This window comes from Quercus lobata, chromosome 1 (assembly GCF_001633185.2).
Source record: "Quercus lobata isolate SW786 chromosome 1, ValleyOak3.0 Primary Assembly, whole genome shotgun sequence".
Lineage (NCBI taxonomy): Eukaryota > Viridiplantae > Streptophyta > Magnoliopsida > Fagales > Fagaceae > Quercus > Quercus lobata.
Genome location: NC_044904.1, coordinates 23046558 through 23065089, shown reverse-complemented (window position 1 = coordinate 23065089; position 18532 = coordinate 23046558). Strand labels below are relative to the sequence as shown.

At 38.2% G+C, this 18532-nt stretch overlaps 1 protein-coding gene across 2 annotated transcripts; it reads left to right on the top strand.

Annotated features, from left to right (window-relative positions):
- Positions 1–3201: 3201 nt before the first annotated feature.
- On the top strand, positions 3202–16624 carry LOC115983750 (syntaxin-71-like). 2 transcript variants are annotated; one of them, XR_004090190.1, is made up of 10 exons: positions 3202–3656; positions 3763–3888; positions 5370–5532; positions 5631–5716; positions 5852–5920; positions 6004–6048; positions 6167–6229; positions 6325–6401; positions 14759–14821; positions 15605–16624. XR_004090190.1 is itself a non-coding variant. In XM_031106517.1 (9 exons), the coding sequence occupies exons 1-9, from the start codon at positions 3357–3359 to the stop codon at positions 14769–14771; spliced, it is 942 nt and encodes a 313-aa protein (XP_030962377.1). In that variant the 5' UTR covers positions 3202–3356; the 3' UTR covers positions 14772–15014. The 2 variants fall into 2 exon arrangements, 1 of the variants encoding a protein (XP_030962377.1); XM_031106517.1 differs by lacking the exon at positions 15605–16624 and having other exon boundaries at positions 14759–15014.
- The last annotated feature ends 1908 nt before the right edge of the window (positions 16625–18532 follow it).

The following is an 18532-nucleotide window of genomic DNA, read 5'->3' as shown; positions in this document are numbered from 1 at the left end:
AAGGCATAGAGACAAAACATGCGAAATAAAATAACAACGATTTTTATTAGTACGAAAAATTATTACAATGTACAAAGAAGGGCTCGAACGAGCCTATACAAAATGTGAACTGCCTAAGCGATAGTTACATCCGTAGTACAGATAAGTAAACTGCTAGGCGTCTTTTAAACTCGTCTTCAAAGTCTCTCCAATCTTTGCCTCAATACTGCTCATATTATGATAAGAACCTTCTTTGGAAAGAAATGGCGGAGGAGGAAATAGTAAGGAAGAAATCAATGAAGAAGATGGAGGAGATGAATGAAGAAGATGGAGGACATGAGTAAAGAAGGAGGAGAAGAAGAGAGAAGAGATGAAAAGAAAGAAAAAGGAGCAAAAGAGGGAGAAGTGAAAGCACCAGGATGGAACTGGTGCTGGGAAGACTAAGAAAGGGAGATGGAGAATAGCCCCAGTGAAGGAAGAGAGGAAGAAGTAGAGACACTTAGTCCCTGCCTCGATCCTGACTCCCAACACACTGGAGCCATACTAGGTATGCTCATAGGAGAGCGGTTGGTACTGATGATGGGTGTTCTCGACTCAGTCACGCCGAAAGTTTGACGTGACGAGTCCCTGCTTCGGATTTTGACTGAAAGAAGGGTGAGGTTGATTTTGAGTCTTCGCCATCCCTGTCCCGATCGAGCCATAATGAGCTTTATTGGAACATGGCGTTTATGGGAGGGGTTTGGCTCCTGCATCACTCGTTGTTATGATAAAGTGTATCACGATTTAGTTTGTAAACCAGTGGGTAAAATGAACCCTAGGGGAGGCCAAATATTTCAAATCTCAGAAAGATGAGAGGGAATTCTTTACAAAAACAATAACCTCCACTTTTCCTTCTTATACTGAGGGTGGAGCGGGAGACATTTAATAGGTTCAGATATCCAAAGGAATCTGCCAACACAAACATGCCGATTCCGTTTCTCCACCCCATCAAAACAAACCGCCGAATTAAAGCAGCCTCGTAAATAGTGGTCATTAAAAGCACGTTTTGGGATACCCAAACGATAAGAGCGCATCAAGCGCGAAATCAAAAAGCTGCCTCATAGACCGGCGCATTTCTTGGACAGATGAGGAGCCGCCAGCATTATTAAAAGGCCAAGTTGATTGGGCCGTAGGAAGAGGTTTGACATCACCAAAACCCCCCTTTCCAACCAAGAGGTTGGACAGCCGGGTTTTGAGGGGCTATTGTGGGGCCCAAATGATTTGCGGGCCGGGCCCATCTACCTGGGGAAAATCCGAAGGCCCAAGCCGAGGAGGGCTATGGCTCAAACTCGACAAAATAGCCTGTGGATATCGCCGAGGACGGCCTAGTCCTCGGCAGACCCAAAGTCCCCCCCTGAAGGAAGGGTAAAAACGGTATAGGACCGAAACCAGGACGAAAGATCTAAAATATCCAGGGAAAGCTGCTCTTACTGCCATTCAATGCTCTGAACCTGACAGAGCCGCAGTCTTTGGCTTTTACAACCACCCCCAACGACTTTGAATATGGGCTGATGGGACAAGTATCAATTTTGGAAAGGTTGACCTTATACGTGGACGAAGGACAATGAATGCAGGCGAATATAAAAGGAAAAATGGGTAACCTAAAGAAAGGGGTTGGGAAAAATGGCCAAAAACCAGAGCCTCCCAGCCCACCTCCAGGAGAAAGACTCCAAGGGCGAAGGAAAACCGAAACTTGTATGAATACCACAAAAAGCCCACCGCCTGTCGACCAAGGCCTAGCCTTCCAAACCCACGCTCTACAAATGATATTGTTAGGGGCCTTTTCACGTGCGAACCCGACACTGTTTAGGTTCGTCACCAAATCGCGTCCTTACATGAACAAAATGAAGTAGTTTAGGTGAAACTCAAATACAAATACTTTAAAAAAAAAAAAAAAAAAAACTTTAAGATTAGGAAAAAGATGGCATAAGATGCAAATTTATCCACCAAAAGAAAAAAAAAAAAAACGTAGGAAAAAAAAATGCAAGTTCTATCTTTTTTTTCCTTTTAAGTTTTATAAAGAAATGTAGGAAAAAAAATGCAAATTTGATTTTTTTTTCTTTTACGTTTTTTATTCTCTCTTTTTTATTTAAATTCTATCCTTAGGTAATTCTATTATATTGATTTTAGGATTTGTTGATAACATTTTAGATAGACACAACTGTTATAGTTGTAAATTAAATATTGTTTTCATTTATTACTTGATTTGTCATATTTATTCAAAAAATATGTATATATCTATTCTTAAAATCTAAAAATTTATTAAAATTTATGCAATTTGGTGAAGGCACGTGCCGCAACCACGATGTCTGAGCCTAACTTTTATTATAGATAATATGATATGATATGATAAGATAATATCACCTGCAATGGATATATGTTTTCTCCAAATGTAGGATTTAATTGATACTAGTCAGTTTTTAAAGTAGGCGGGAATTGAACATAATATCTCTTATTTAACCATTAAAAACTTTACTAGTTATTTTAATTAGAACTCATAAGTTAGAGTTACTAGCCTTTTTTATTTTGTTGGGTAAAAGTTAATAATTTGTATTTATTATAATTTAGGATTACTACATTTTTCAATCACAAAAATAAAAAACTAGAGGTATGATGAAAAATTATTTCAACCAAATTTGTTGGGTAGGAGTTTGGAGTTGTGTGTATGACTAAAATGGGGGTGTATGGCTTTTTTTTTTTTTTTGGCAGTAACAGTAGATGTTTTTTTATATATATATTATTTATTTATTAGTATGGCAGATGTGTTTTTACAATGAAACATGTGTTTGTTTTTATTTTTATATATATATATATATATATTTTAATAAATGGATAAAGTAATTTAAAAACCATCAGTAAAGTAGTTTTGTTTTGTAGGCAATGTTTTAACCGGAGTTAAAAATATATCTACTTATCAAAAAAAAAAAGTGTATATATCTATTTAATTTAGTTTTTTTATATAACTATTTATGCATTGATGGGTTGTTTAACTTGTTTTTCTATTTAAAAAAAAAACTTTTAATTACTTTGAAGAAATGGGTTAGCGCAAGTTAAACATATACTTTTACCAAATTAACCTTTAATTTTACCTTTACTTTTTTTTTGTTGAGGAAGGTTGCCTCTACTTAAACGTATAGAATTTAAAATATAATTAAAAAAAAAAATTGAAGAAGTATTGGGAAAGTTGGACATACAGGGCGTTGAACCCGCCAAAAAATGATCTTGTACGCTCTGGTTTCTCTCTCTCTCTTCCCCAAACCACTCTCTACGCCCGACTTCACATTTGGCCACACAGGCGTCCGAAAATCTCGAGGCACAGATAGTAACAAGCAAACACAATGCCAGGAACAACACCAATCCGAAAACACGAACGCGCTTTTTTATTCTCTTTCCCCGCGAACGATTCATTCTCGAGTTTTCTCTATCCCTCCAAGAAAGCCAAAAAACAGTGGTGGGCCTCAAAAAAAAAAAAAAAAAAAAAAATGAGCGTGATCGACATTCTCTTCCGCGTCGACGAGATATGCAAGAAGTACGACAAGTACGACATCGAAAAGCAACGCGACCTCAATGCCTACGGCGACGATGCCTTCGCTCACCTCTACTCCTCCCTCGAAGCCGAGATCGAAGCTGCTTTACATGTCCGAATCTTTATCATTTTAACCATTTTTTTCCTTTTCCTTAACTGAATCCGAATTTTATTTATTTATATAAATGATTTGGAATTTTATTGAATGAAATATGCAGAAATCTGAGATAGCTTCAATGGAGACTAACAGGGCATCTGCTGTGGCAATGAATGCGGAGGTTCGTCGAACCAAGGCTCGATTGATGAATGAAGTTCCTAAGCTGCGAAAATTGGCAATGAAGAAGGTAAATTTTTATTGAATTTTATTTATGCTCCAACAAAGAATTTAATATATGTGCAAATTTTGAAATTTTATAGGTTGTGAAATTTCTCTTTAAGATTTATGGATTTCATCATAATTTATGTGTTTTTTTTTTGGGGGTTTCCTATTTGCTAGCTTGGTAACTGCTAAAACTATGTAATGATAGCTCCAAATTTATTTGTATGTGAAAAAAACACAAATAGTATGTTACAATACTTCCAAATTTTAGTATGGATTCTACCTTGCTAACTGCTAAAACTATGTGATGATAAATCCAAAATCAAGGTCATATTATTATCCATACATGGTAATATATAATGAACTAAACTAGACACAATTAGGGACGCCACCAGAATATAACGAAAAGGACAAAAAGTATACGAAGATTTAGAGACAAAGGCTTTGAAGAGGACAGACAATAACCTCTGTCCTATGATCAAACCAATGTTAGTTAAATTTTCTTGAGTTCTTGATATTAATGTCCATTTAACATGTGTTATTCGTTGAAAATTACCGTATTAATTTTACCACAAAAGGCTCAATTTTAAAGGGGTAGAGCGATATCTAAAAGGGGGGAGGGTGGAAGTTACTAAGTCTGAGGTTTAGGTATTTTAAGATGTGGGAAGACCCTTGTTTTACTTATGATCAATTAAGGGAGTTCATGGTGGGTTAATTACTAGCATTGGCTTCTTTACTAACTTGGAATATGTTAGCCACTTTGCATGTTATAGCTTTCACTTTGGAGCTCAATAAAGGGGTCTTCCATTTTTGTTTGTCATATTTGACCAGCAAGGCTTCCTTGGAGTTAATACAAACCTTGGAAAGTTCTTGCTATCATTATACTCACCTAGCTAGGTAGACATTTCTTATGAGTGATGATTCCACTTTGCACTCATGTAACACTTGCCACCTTATGATGGTATCACTGCTACTGCCTATTTCCTTTCTAGACTGATGTGGGGTTGCTTTTACAACCATATATTTCACCTAACCAATGTGCACAAAGCCCTGTAGTTGATGGGTATCATAAAGTTAGGTCCTAACAATCACTTTGAGTGCAAAGTTTGTGAGAACAAGTCTTTTGGAGCAAGTTTTTGAGAAAACCAGCCTTGCAACACCAGAACAGAATGTGGAGTAGGAGTGGTATAGATGAAATGGGCACCAATATATCCATAGAAAACCTTGTGTAAACAATGAAGTGAGATCCATGACCCAAAGAAATATATAAAGAAGTAAAATAAAAAGGGCCTTGCATTGAAGATCACCCAGAGGATGGGCATGATATGTCTGTCTCAAACTGATGCTTGTATCGTTCTCAAAACTGGACTTTTCATTTGGTTATTGTCCTGACTTTCCAAATTACATGGTGAAGGTTCATTTTGCTTCATACTGATTTGCATATTGGCAAATATTAATTATGCAAAGCCATTAAACTTGAATTCTCTATGGTATCTAATAAAACAGGTTAAAGGTCTTTCAAAAGAAGATCTAGCTGCCCGTGATGATCTGGTTACTACACTTCCTGAGAGGATTCAAGCAATTCCAGATGGTACCACAACTGCAGCCAAACAAACTGGAGGGTGGGGAGCTTCAGCATCCCATAAGAATATCAAGTTTGACTCACCAGGTGCCAGTGCTTCTGTAATACATCTTGAGTCACAATATTTAATGATTTGAACATTTCAATTGATTGTTAATACTTGCTTGTTTCACTACCAACCTCAGGTGGAAATTTTGACAGTGATTTTTTCCAACAAACTGAAGAATCAAGTCAATTTAGACAAGAATATGAAATGCGGAAAATGAAACAGGCATGTAAGATTCCTGATTATTATCTTTATGTCTATACTGCAATTAGATGGCTTAAGGCAGATGATATGATTGGGCTACTGCCTTGTATCATTTCCAGTTCTGCATTCTCATTTCATTAAATATATAAACTGCAGGATCAAGGTCTTGATTTCATATCAGATGGATTGGGTACACTGAAAAATTTGGCTGAAGATATGAATGAGGTTGGTCATTCATGTAGTTTGATTTGATTTGATTTTGCTGCCATAAGAAACTAGAGATTAATCAGTTGTTTCAATATGTTCAGGAAATGGACAGGCAGGTTCCATTAGTTGATGAGATTGAGACAAAGGTGAGAAATTTATTACTTCAATATGATCATTGTCTTTCCAATCAGATCATGCTCGCAAGCAACGTTGAAAATTTTTTGTAAGTGTAATTACTTACTGGTATTTTTGGTGGTTTTATAGGCGGACAAGGTGACATCTGATATGAAAAATACTAACATTAGGCTCAAGAAAAGTCTGACCCAGGTACTTGTTGTAAAATTTACCGATATATTATGCACTCGTTTCTTCTGGTGAGACTGGCGTGGACGAGATAAATTGTACTTCTGGTTTTGTTTCAGTTGAGATCCAGTCGAAACTTTTGCATTGACATCGTTCTGGTGTGTATAATTCTTGGTATCAGTTCCTACCTATATAAGTAAGTCCTGTCTCTCTCAGATTAAAATAATATTTTGAGAATATGGTATGTGATTATGTTATCAGCTTCTTGATAACCTTTTGTTACTATTATTATTATGGTCCAAAAGGTCTTATATTTATTAATTGCTGATTAAAATTATGTAAGATTTTTGCTTGAATCTGTTAATTTGATCGGGCAAATCAAGTAATGGTTATGAAATATGACTTCTGTTTATTTGAGTTATGGGTCTCCAGAAAATTTTTTTTTTTATTGGCAAAGTGATGGGTCCTGAACCCATGACCTCACTCTCTAATGTGGATAGAAAGAGTTTGAGGAGAAACATGATTAAATACCAAGAGGTTCAAGATTTGTGGGCTAGGTTTGATGTGGGACTTTCTTGGCACATTTCATAGCTTACTTAGTTATTATTGAGTCTTAGGATTAAGTTTTTTTATGTTCAAAAGTTGCTGGTTTAATTTTAATAAATTTACTAGAATAAGGGAAATTTGGTAATTTTCAGATTTGGGAATGGGCTGTCCTTGGCTGTACCAAAGGCCCATTAGTCTTAATTTATGTTTTGGGTCTTTTTCTTATTTGGTTTAGAAGTTATTAAGTACTTTTCGTTTGTTATTAGTAATCCTAGTAATTCTAGGAATAGGTTATTTAGAGTCCTAGTCCTTCTAGGAAAGGATTAACAATAACCTATATAAAGGCTTTATTGTAGACTTTGTAGTCAATAATATTGAAAGTTACTACTTCTTAACTTTTTATGTAGCTGATGTTATAGTGAGAGAGAAAACTTGCAGATCTTTGCTAGAGGCCCGGCTACCTCAAATTAGTCAGAAATATTGTTCCCAGTTACTTTTTACGTCTGTCTTGGATTGTTATGGGTGGATTTCGCAGTTTTTTTATTGAATCGAAACTGTTTCAATTGGTGGTTGAGGAAGGGGGGAACTTTTTTTCCCTTAGGATTTATGAACGGGGAAAGTATTTCATGCAATCAGTTTTTATGGGTAAGAGTGCAGCATGATGGTTAATGCAAAGCTTGGAACACATAGTGATTGGGATTAACCCCAAACACTTCTTCACGCTCAGGGAAGGAGACACTGCATACACAGTGCAACGGGGCTCTAACTCGTTTGGGCAATATTTGTTAGTAACAGAGTTAAAAGTTGGCGGGATGAGAAGATCGATCATTATTCCTGCAGGCAAGGCACAACAAGGTTGGGGGGCCTTTGGTATTGAATTAAGGAGAATGCTTGAACCTTCTCATTATGCATTGGGTGTTCCAAAAGCATTATCGTACAAGTCTAAGTTGGGTTCAGAGGTTCACCCTTCTCGGTCTTTTGTTGAAACGGTAAAAGCGTCTATGCAGGGAAGGAAGCATGCGCACCAGCCCTCCATTTAAGAGACAGAGAAGATTCAAGAAGTGGAGAACACTATGCCGCCTCCGAGGGACGAAGATGGGATTCAGGTGGTGGCTTTTGAAGTTCCGACTAATAAGGCTATTCTGATTGCCATGGGTGGAGTGGAGGGGAGTCACCGTGGTATTAATGGAGATGCTAAGGTTAAGGAGAAAATCCCAGAACAAAATAATTTCAGATTGAATAATTTGAATTTGAAAGAGGTTGATTTTGGTAGGGAGCATCAGGTTAGGAGGTCCAGTTGGTTAAGGAAAGGTTTGACTGTGGAAGTAAATGAATTTGGTAAGAGGCGGGTGTTTTGGCAACGTTTTAGGAGTGATAAGCAAGCTGTACAGTAGGTGGCACGGGAGGATCTTTCTGCCCAGGTTGGCATTCAGGGTATGGATGATAGGTTTTCTGAAGCCCAAGTATCTTGTTTGGCTAGTGATAAGAGCTGCTCAGGCCCACTGTTGCCTAGCCCTTTTTCTTTTGAGGCAGGGGCATGCTCCAAGCAGTCCCATAATAAACCCAGCCTAAGTTCTACGGGCCCATTTGTGGAAGGTGGTAAGGTTCAGGCAAACACATCAGGCCCGAGCTCCACATCAGTTGGTACGAGTGCTTGTGTGCTACTTGCGAGCTCGGCGATTGATTTTCTACCAACACGGAGGACGGTGATGGCTCCGGTGGCTGACTTGGGCTCAAGCTCTCCCATATCGGTACCGGAAGTCCATGGTGGGAGTGGGTCTTGTGTCCAGGTGAGCCTGAGCTGGCTCACCCAGCCCCCCACCTTGCCGATATCGGTAGCGGAAGTGGTCCAGGCCACTTGTGAGCTGGGTTCACCACCCTTAGCTCCGACATGTCTCTCGCTGGAGTCGGCGAAGGTGTTGCCCCCAGGGGATCCGGTACAAAAGCTGGTAGAAGGAGTTTTGTCTGCTGCTCAGCGTTGGGTTTCGCCAGTGGAAAAGTGGGGGTGCACCGGGATTCTTCTGAAGCTGGGTTTCAGGCTCAGTTCTGATCGGAACAGTTTGTTGGGTCATATTGAGCTGTCGGGTGGGTTGATTTCTGAAGCTAAGAGGTTAGTAACTCTCGATTTTGTGCCGAGATGGCTCAGAACTCCTTTTCCTGATCAGTTTTTGGAGTTTCTGCGAGCTGGGTCGATGGGTTTCGGAGTATCGGGTCAGGAGGTTAATACTTTCTCTAGTAAGGAGCTTTCAAGCTTTCCTAGGGAGGTTATGCTTGCAAGGGATGCAGTTGATTTTTCTGTGGATTTCGGTGAAAATGAAGTGTCAGACTGTTTACCTCTGCAAATCATTGATCCGGGTGTGTCAACAAATTTGGAAGAATTGGAGGAAGCCACTGAGGTATTGAGTATTGAGAATAAGTTAGATATTTCTAGTTGGGTGAAGCACAGAATTCCTGGGTTCAGTAAATTGGTTGGGTTGTCAACGAATCGACATGAGAAGTTGTGCATTACTCTCTTACAGAGGTTAGAAACTGAGATGGAAGCAGCCAATGTGTTACATAGGAGAGAAATGGGTAGTAAAAAAGTGGCTAAGTCCAAAAACAAGGGACGTAGAGAGTTGCAAAACTTGATATGCTCGGTGAATTATGAGAGGAGATAAAGGGTGGTTTTGTGTTGGTGTCAGCAGTTGGGGATAGTTTAGTGTCTATGAAGATAAAAATGATTTCGTGGAATGTTAGAGGTTTAAATGATCCTCAAGAACGACTTGTGGTGAAGAATTTGTTGAGGGAGTGGAAGTGCGATGTTGTTTGTTTACAAGAGACGAAAATTGCTAGCATGAATAGACAGTTGGTTTGTAGTTTGTGGGACTGTCCATATGTGGATTGGGCTATTTTGGAGGCTGATCGGACTGCTGGTGGTATCTTGCTTATGTGGGATAAAAGGGTTTTGGAGAAGATAGAGGTTATGGTTGGCATTTTCTCAGTTTCGGTTAAGTGGCAAGGGGTGGGGGACGGTTTTATATGGGCATGCTCAGGGGTTTATGGCCCAAATGAGAATGTTGAGAGGGGTCACATGTGGGGATGAGTTGGTGGGTATTCAGTAGTATTGGAGATTACCGTGGTGTTGCTTTGGGGATTTTAACATTGTTCGCTTTCCTAGTGAGCGTAGGGGTGAGGCACGTTTGACATTGGCTATGGAAAAATTCTCGGAATTTATTGAGGATCTTAACTTGGTTGATTTGCCTTTAGACGGAGGTAGATACACATGGTCCAGTGGCACTGATCAACCAGCGATGTCTAGGATTGATAGAGCATTGATCACTCCAGATTGGGAGGACCACTTCCCAGATGTTCTTCAAAGGATTTTACCACGTCCTATCTCAGATCACAGTCCAATTCTTTTGGAGGCAGGGGGAATGGCAAGGGGGAAAAGTCCGTTCAGATTTGAAAATATGTGGTTGAAGATGGAGGGATTTGTGGATAGAGTTCAGTTTTGGTGGAATTGACATTCTTTTGTGGGTACACCTAGTTTCGTGCTTGCAAAAAAATTGAAGGCTCTGAAAGAGGACATTGTGCAATGGAATCGCCGAGAGTTTGGTAATGTAGAGCGTCAGAAGAAACAATTATTGAAGGAACTAAAAAAATTAGATGCCAAGGAAGGGGACTTTGGTCTCACTGATGGGGAGAAAGGCCATAGGGTAGCTTTGAGGTCCCAAGTGGAACATCTTCTTTCTTTGGAAGAAATTTCCTGGAGACAAAAATCTAGGATGTTATGTATTAAGGAAGGGGATAATAACACTAAGTTTTTTCACAAAATGGCTAATTCTCATAGAAGGTTTAATCATCTAAGGACTTTGGAGGTGGATGGGGTGGTTTTTGAGGAGGAATCCGAGGTGTCTAATCAGGTAGTACAATTTTATAAAACTTTGTACAAGGAGACTGAGGGTTGGAGGCCTTTTGTGGAGGGTTTGGAATTTGATTGTATTGGGGATGTGGAGAGGGTTTGGCTTGAAAGGAAGTTTGAGAGGGAGGAGATACTTCAAGTTGTACGTGATTTGGAAGGGGACAAAGCTCCAGGTCCGGATGGGTTTACTATGACTTTTTATCATCATTGTTGGAGAGTAGTGGAGAAAGACGTCTTAGCGGTTTTTGAAGAGTTTTTTCAACATTGTAAGTTTGAAAAATCCCTTAATGCTACCTTCATTGCATTAATTCCTAAAAAGAATGATGCCTCTAATATTAGAGATTTCCGACCTATTAGCTTGGTGGGGAGTGTATATAAAATCTTATCTAAGGTTTTGGCAAATCGATTGAGAGTGGTTTTAGATCAGTTGATCTCTGAGTCTCAGAATAGCTTTGTGGGTGGGAGACAAATTCTTGACTCGGTTCTTATTGCGAATGAATGTGTGGATAGTCGAGGGAAGAGTAGGGTTCCTGGAGTTATTTGTAAACTTGATATTGAGAAAGCCTACGATCATGTGAATTGGGAGGCTTTGTTGAATTTGTTGCATAGAATGGGCTTTGGAGTGAAGTGGTGTAAATGGATTCGTACTTGTATATCCACAGTTCAGTTCTCTGTTTTGATTAATGGGTCTCCAGCTGATTTCTTTGGTAGTTAAAGAGGTTTAAGACAAGGGGATCCATTATCTCCTATTCTGTTTTTGATTATGATGGAGGTGTTTAGTAGGATGTTGAGAAGGGTGGAGGAAGCCGGCTTGATTCGTGGCTTTAAAGTTGAAGGTAGGAGGGGTGGTGGGGAATGTATTACACATCTATTGTTTGCAGACGACACTATCCTATTTTGTGATGCGGATGTGGAGCAAATCCTTCATATTCGGTTGTTGTTACTTAGTTTGTAGGCGGTAACAGGTTTGAAGGTTAATGTGCATAAGAGTGAAATGGTTCCAATAGGGGAGGTTGATGATGTGCATGCCCTAACTGAAACTTTGGGTTGCAAAGTCGGAAAGTTACCTATGTCTTATCTTGGCATGCCTTTAGGGGCTTCACATAATTCTCCTTCAATCTAGAATCCTATTTTGGAAAAATTTGAGCGGAGATTAGCCGGGTGGAAGAAGTTGTATTTGTCTAAGGGGGGTCGATTGATGTTACTCAAGAGTACACTATCTAGTCTTCCTAACTATTTTCTATCGCTATTTACAATTCCTACTCATGTGGCTAATAGAATTGAAAAGCTACAAATGGATTTTCTTTGGGGTGATAGCAGAACTCATCTGGTAGGATGGGACAAAGTTTGTGCGCCTATAGCTAATGGTGGTTTGGGGATAAGGAAACTTACTACTTTCAATAAGGCCTTATTGGGGAAATGGTTGTGGCGGTTTGGGAAGGAAGAGGATCGGCTATGGAGGAGGGTGGTGGTTTCAAAATATGGGGAAGAGTGGGGGGGTTGGACCTCAAAACTGGATAGGGGAGTTCATGGGTGTGGTTTGTGGAGAGGTATTCGCATGGGATGGGAGGATTTTAGTAAAAATTGTCAATTTGTTGTTGGGTTGGGGAATAGAGTGAGGTTTTGGCAGGATGGGTGGTGCGGGGGTCAACCTTTTCACTTGGCCTTCCCAAGATTGTATGGTATTGCTATTGATAAGGAGATATCTGTTGAAGCCTCCTTGTCAAGGCAGGGGGAGGAGGATAGACGAACTTGGGATGTTTGTTTTATTCGAGAATTTAATGATTGGGAGATGGAGGAAGGGCTGCATTTTCTTTGTATGTTGGGTGCTAATACTCCTCCTATGGATGTGGGAGACCGGATGAGATGGAAGTTGAAGGTTAATGGGGATTTTGATATTCGGTCATATTATAACAAATTAAGGAATTCTCTTTCAATTGTTTTTCCTTGGAAAGCTATTTGGAAAGTAAAGGCCCCTAGGCGAGTTTCCTTTTTTGTTTGGTGTGTAGCTTGGAATAAGATCCTAATGGGTGATAACCTAAGATTGAGGAGATTGATGCATTTTGTGGACTGGTGCATTATGTGTAGACATTGTAGAGAGTCGGTAGATAATTTATTTCTTCATTGTGAGATGGCTTATCGGTTATGGAGTTTTGTCTTTATAACTTTTGGCCTGTATTGGGGTGTACCTAGTTCGATTCCAGATTTGCTTTTTGGCTGGTGGAATTGGTTGGGGAAACACTCGTCTCAGATATGGAATTTAGTTCCGTTGTGCATCTTTTGGTGTATTTGGAAGGAACGGAATCAGCGGACTTTTGAGGATTTGATTAGCTCCGGTGATCAGATGCTTGCTTCTTTTAGTGGGACTCTTTTTGATTGGTCTCGGGCTTGGGGACTCACGACTAGTGATTCTCTCCCTTCTTTCATTATCTCTCTTTCTCTTTTGTAATTAATTTGTGGTTTGGTTTTCTTTGTTGCTTTTTATTTGTTTCCTCCTTGTACTTTCTGGGTTTGCTCTATGTTGTTTTATGCATAGAGTAGCCATTCGTATATATAACATTCTTACTTATCAAAAAAAAAAAAAAAAAAGTTAAGTGATTCTTATAAAACTCTAGCAGCTTATTTTAAGCTTTGAGGGTGTGAATGCCTTCTCCTACCTAAGTGTGATTGCTTAGGAAAGCCTAGGTGTGATTGCCTAGTGTTTACCTTTCTTTATTTCTTATTCTATTCACTGTTTTAACACCAAAATCAAAGTATTCAAGATTCAATTTAGTGCTGAATTTCAAAAGATCAATCCTTATAAGTGGAGGAGGTGCCAGTTGACCTAGATTTTCCAGGAATCGTTTCAGTTGAGAGATTAAATATCAGAATACTGCCAGGGTTATGAAAATGGAGGTTTTTGACTTTTGCACAGGCCTCTCATCCCTAGTACTTTGTTCCACAGTTTGAAGTGTGCCAATAATCTTTTTTTTTTTTTGTTTGAAGAAACTGTAGCAAGTTTTGCATGTGTTCACAAAATTAAGAGATCTTTCTTTCATTTCTCACATAAGTGGAAGGCTATGCCAAAACCATCCCTGTACTCTTATAAAAGCATATGGTGCATGGTATGAGGTTCTCTTTTTTTGTTGCTAACCCAAAAAAATCACGGACACTAAAGAAAATTGGTTTTTTAAAGTGATTTTGGTCAATGACTACTGTTCACTTGGCCCTTTGAGAGAGAGAGAGAGAGAGAGAGAGAGAGAGAGAGAGAGATGGCTGTCAAACAATGGTTTATGTGTTTTAATTATCCAATCTTAAAAAAAAACAATGATTTATGTAGCTGGCAAAACCAGTATGCATGAGGATTTATTAAGTTTAGAATTACAATATTTATATGCTAATGAAGAAAGATCGGTTGGTTAACAACTGCATATGAACACATAGTGAATATGAAGGCATTTTCATCTTTTTGAATGGCAAGATTCGGGGGAGGATAGGATCATACCAAATTAGCAAGAGTGTCAAACTTTTCTGGAAGTCTTAGTGAACTGTTTTTGGTGTCCCTTCTCTCTCTCTCTCTCTCTCTCTCTCTATATATATATATATATATATATATGTATGTATGTATGTATAAACCAAATTTATTGGTCTCACCCTGCGTTTTGTCTCTTACAAGAAGGCAATACAAGCCACTATGGGCCTGTTCTCAGGTCAACTTTTATAGAGTAAGCATTGACCCTGTATATATATAAATGAGTCACTGTGTGTGTTTATGTCTTATTTGCTATTCTCATAATATTTGTCAGGACTTGTGAAGCATTGGTTTTCTTTCTGCCGTCATATGTATTGTTAATGGAATAGATAAACACTAGCCTTCAACAATCATTTATTCTTCTTGTGCCATTGTTGGAAGCATTGACAGTTAAAGCTGCTCTTATTGCCTTTATAGTTTTGATGAGTATCTAAATGTTGTAGAATGTTAAAATCAGTTAAAGCTGCTATTAGTACTTTTGGCATACTTAGTAATCCGATAAATCTCTTATAATATGTCACCTGATCTTGTATTCTTTGACAGTATATTCTACTTTTTATTTTTTTTAATTATGTTTCACTTTTGTTTGTTTCAGTATTTTGAGCTGAACTGATTTTGAAGGCTTCTTCTACAGCTTATCGTATCATAAAGCTGTCTGGTAATAACCTTCATTATTTGAGGGCTTCTCATGTATCTTTCCAAGACCATCTGTTCATCAGTTATTTTATTTGTACTGCCATTTTAAAGATTGGTCTAGATTTTGCTAACAAAGTAGACTACCTATAAATTTCTAGCTCACCACAGTTTCAAGCTTATAGTTAATGATCAAATTGTGTCACAGTGATATGTTATTGCTTTTCTTTTTCGTTTACACCCACTTTGAATGAAAACCTTTTTTTCTCTTTCACCATGATTGACACAATGAAATTATTGAACATCCTCTCCCATACCCCCACAAAATTGGGAGCTTTGTGCACTAGGTACCACCTGTTTTTACCAATTAGTTAGGATCTGTCATTCTAGACCAATGGGGTCCCTGTAAATGGTACTAATTTCCTTAACCATAGAGATCCAGGATGATACTTCAAAGTTGCGAGGAAAATGTGCACACTGATATTTTGGGCAAGTTTATGCATATATTTTAAATGATGTCATTACTAGAAAACTATAATGTACGGTTATATGAGCAGCAAGTGCATGTGCCCTTAAATATTGTAATGGCCTTCTATGCTCTTGTTGATGGCAATTTAGGCAGATTAACTCTGCCTTAATCTGCCTTCTCTATATGGGATAGGCCTCCTGATTATAGGAACATGAACCGAATTTAAGATGCGCACAACTAATGTTACAACTGAAGCACACTCAATTTCAAGTTTACGTAAGACTATATAAGTAGAGATTATTTCGCAACTAACAGGTTTCATGTTTTATTTGTTTTCAGGGTCCTGCATATAACTTTGCCTAGCCATTAGATTCGTAATATCACTGTTTGTTATTAAAGAAAGCACAAATACAGATATTTGACATAGAGTTCATGCTTTACAGTACAGAATTAAGTACAAAGTATGCTTCATAATTTCTGATTTCATTCTATTATTTGGCCCTTGCCACTGGAGACTAATTTGCCTCATGTGCCTTATCTACATCTAATGTGACCTTCGTCTTCGTGACTGTGCCACCACAGTTAAGGAACCTTTTACCTTTTAGGAAGCATTGTTCAGTGTAAGTTCTTTTCTGTGAAGGATAATTCAATAATCTCCTGAATTAATGATGGGTCCTGAGGGCTTAGGGTTGAAAATGTCTTGGGACTGGTCTTGGCTGTAGTAGTTCATATCATAAATGGCCAGTGTCTTACAAGGTTGAAGATCCTTGTTTTCGTTCCTGTCCTTCAGAATCTCATTGGACAGGAAATTCTCATTCCTTTTTTCCTTACTAGATTTCCTTTCCAGTTGGTTGATATAACTCCCCAAAGAAGAAACTGGTATTGGAGTATTCAAATTATTGGGACCATTGCCATAAACTGAGGTAAAACTGTTGGCTTTGTTGCCTGTATCAAAGCTTAAACTTGAAATGGTCTGAATGGGAGGTAGAGCTTGACTGGCAAGTATTGAAGCCAGCAGTTGGCAGTCTTTGTCTTGGCAATCTCATATAATGTCAGAATAATAGTTTATATATGTAGGCTGCACCTCAATTTTTGGTGGGTATCTTGGGAGTTCCAGTCCACAGCTGTCTTGATCTTCACTTGTGTTCTTTGATATGTTGCCTTTTGTTCAAACCCGACATAATACCCATTCATCCAACTGTGACAACAAAGAGGCAATATTTCCATTCATTTATTCGGATTATATTTGATGAAGTTAGTATGAAGATCCAAAGCACAGATGAAAAACGAAATTGACATCAAGAAAAATAATTTATATGAAATCATGTTGAAGCATGGACCTAGGTCACTTTCTTTACGAGGTCAGGTCCTTGGCCTTTTGGGTGCCACATGAAAATATAATTGCTATTCAACAATTGTAGGTACCTTTTGCCTAGACAAGATTGAATATCGTAAAATTTGGGAAACAATTTATTTCCCACAAGTACTGAAATATCCTTAAACTTGGACAGTCTTGTTTTTTTAGTGATTGAATACGGCTCGTATCAAAATCTCCACAATTGAGGGGAATGAGTAGAGAGGAACTTGCAAATTGCCCCTAATCCCAAAGAAATGAATCATCACATCTGTGAAGTTGTGCAAATGTTAAACCTTTAATTTTCCAATCATTATGCCCTTTGCTTATTAATCTTTGTTGCTTTCATCGTTGCCTCTGCTTGCTGCTCCCTGGCTGGGGTGTCAAGACATTGATTAAAAGTTACACTTAAACTATTTCCAGAAGGCAGTCCATATATTAGATGATGCTAGCAAATAGTTCAGGATTGTAGGTTACATGTGGGAAGCAAAAACAGGGGGATTTATAGATAATGGCCTGAAGTGAGTTCTTTGGACATTCTGTTATACTTGGGGAGTTGAGATCTTAACTCAGATTATCAAGAAGGTTCTTTTTATGTTTTTCAGCATCCTTGCCTATTAGGGTTGCTGTTCTTATCCTCTCAATACAAAAGGATTAATATTGAGGGGAAAAAAAGAAAAGAAAAACAGGAAAAACCCTTCTGTAACCCATAGTGTTGCTTCTGCAATTTAAGGTACAACATGACATGAATCCATTCCAGCTATACTTGTGTAGAATGGGATTTTTATTTTTTTATTTTTAAACAATAATAAAAATAAGAGAAAATAATTAAGGACTTGTACCTGGACTCCAGTGTAAGCTATCTATGTTATTACTACTTTCTAGACCCTATTTTCCTTATATATGTAGAGAAGATCATTGACACCCATACCCACTTACTCTCATCGACCCGTTTAACCTTGAGGGTTTCCTCATGTCGAGCAGTCTATATTCATCCATGATCCAATCTGTCTTAACTGCTTTTGGAGGCCGACCGGTATAAAAAACTAGAGCTTTCTTGACTCCTATGCACTCTGATCTACAAGAGGTTAGAATTGGCTTGTCAGTACCACTGGCTTTTCAGTACCACTGGCTTTTCCAGTAACCTGAAGCTGTTGCTCTGTTAGGCCTTAATCCATTCAAGTACTTCCGACTTCTCTGGCTAAAGAAGTACCATTCATGCGTGAACTAGAGGCATGTACGTAATTATTTTCTCCCTGTACGTAGAGCCAAGGGGCTTTGAGAAGCATGTACGTAATTACTACGAATCATCAGTTGAACTAATATATCACAGGGAGGGATATATGGCTCAAGCTTTGCAATATTTCGCAAATTTTTTATTAAGAAAATCCACCTCTCCTGTGACATTGGAATTAGGAGAAATATTATTTATCATAAAAAGGTAGCTTTATAAGCATCTTTTATCAAATCAACCCGATGATGCCCAGGTCTTGATTTGTTTCTAATTAGACTACTGGTTTTAGTTTTGAACTTACCTTGTTCGAAAAGATTCTTAAAAAAAAAAAAAAAAAAAAAAAAAACAAAAAAAAAACCAAACCCTTACCTGTTCTGAACCTAAAACATACTAGGAATGATTAGCTTTGTTCCAATCGATTTATATTGGCATCTTATGTGCAAGAAGATATCGAATCCTAGGTAGGTTTGTCTGTTAAGGTTTATCTTTTAATGTGTTGATAAAGAAGCTTATCTTTGTCTTTTATTGTGTTGATCAACAAGCTTATCTTTTTTATGCACGTGTATAATTAATTGAAAAAGGAGATAAGGAAAGTTTTTCATGTCACTATAAGTAAATATGGTTTAACCCAAAAGGTTTTCAATGTTACTTGTTAATCAAGATGATATTAAAAAAAAAA

What these genes read in the sequence shown, in the direction of transcription:
- LOC115983750 (XM_031106517.1), top strand. Translation starts at nt 3,357, where the DNA reads ATGCCAGGAACAACACCAATCCGAAAACACGAACGCGCTTTTTTATTC. An exon ending in TGGCTGAAGATATGAATGAG is followed by an intron (nt 5,921 to 6,003) that starts GTTGGTCATTCA and finishes CAATATGTTCAG; the next exon opens with GAAATGGACAGGCAGGTTCC. An exon ending in TCAAGAAAAGTCTGACCCAG is followed by an intron (nt 6,230 to 6,324) that starts GTACTTGTTGTA and finishes GTTTTGTTTCAG; the next exon opens with TTGAGATCCAGTCGAAACTT.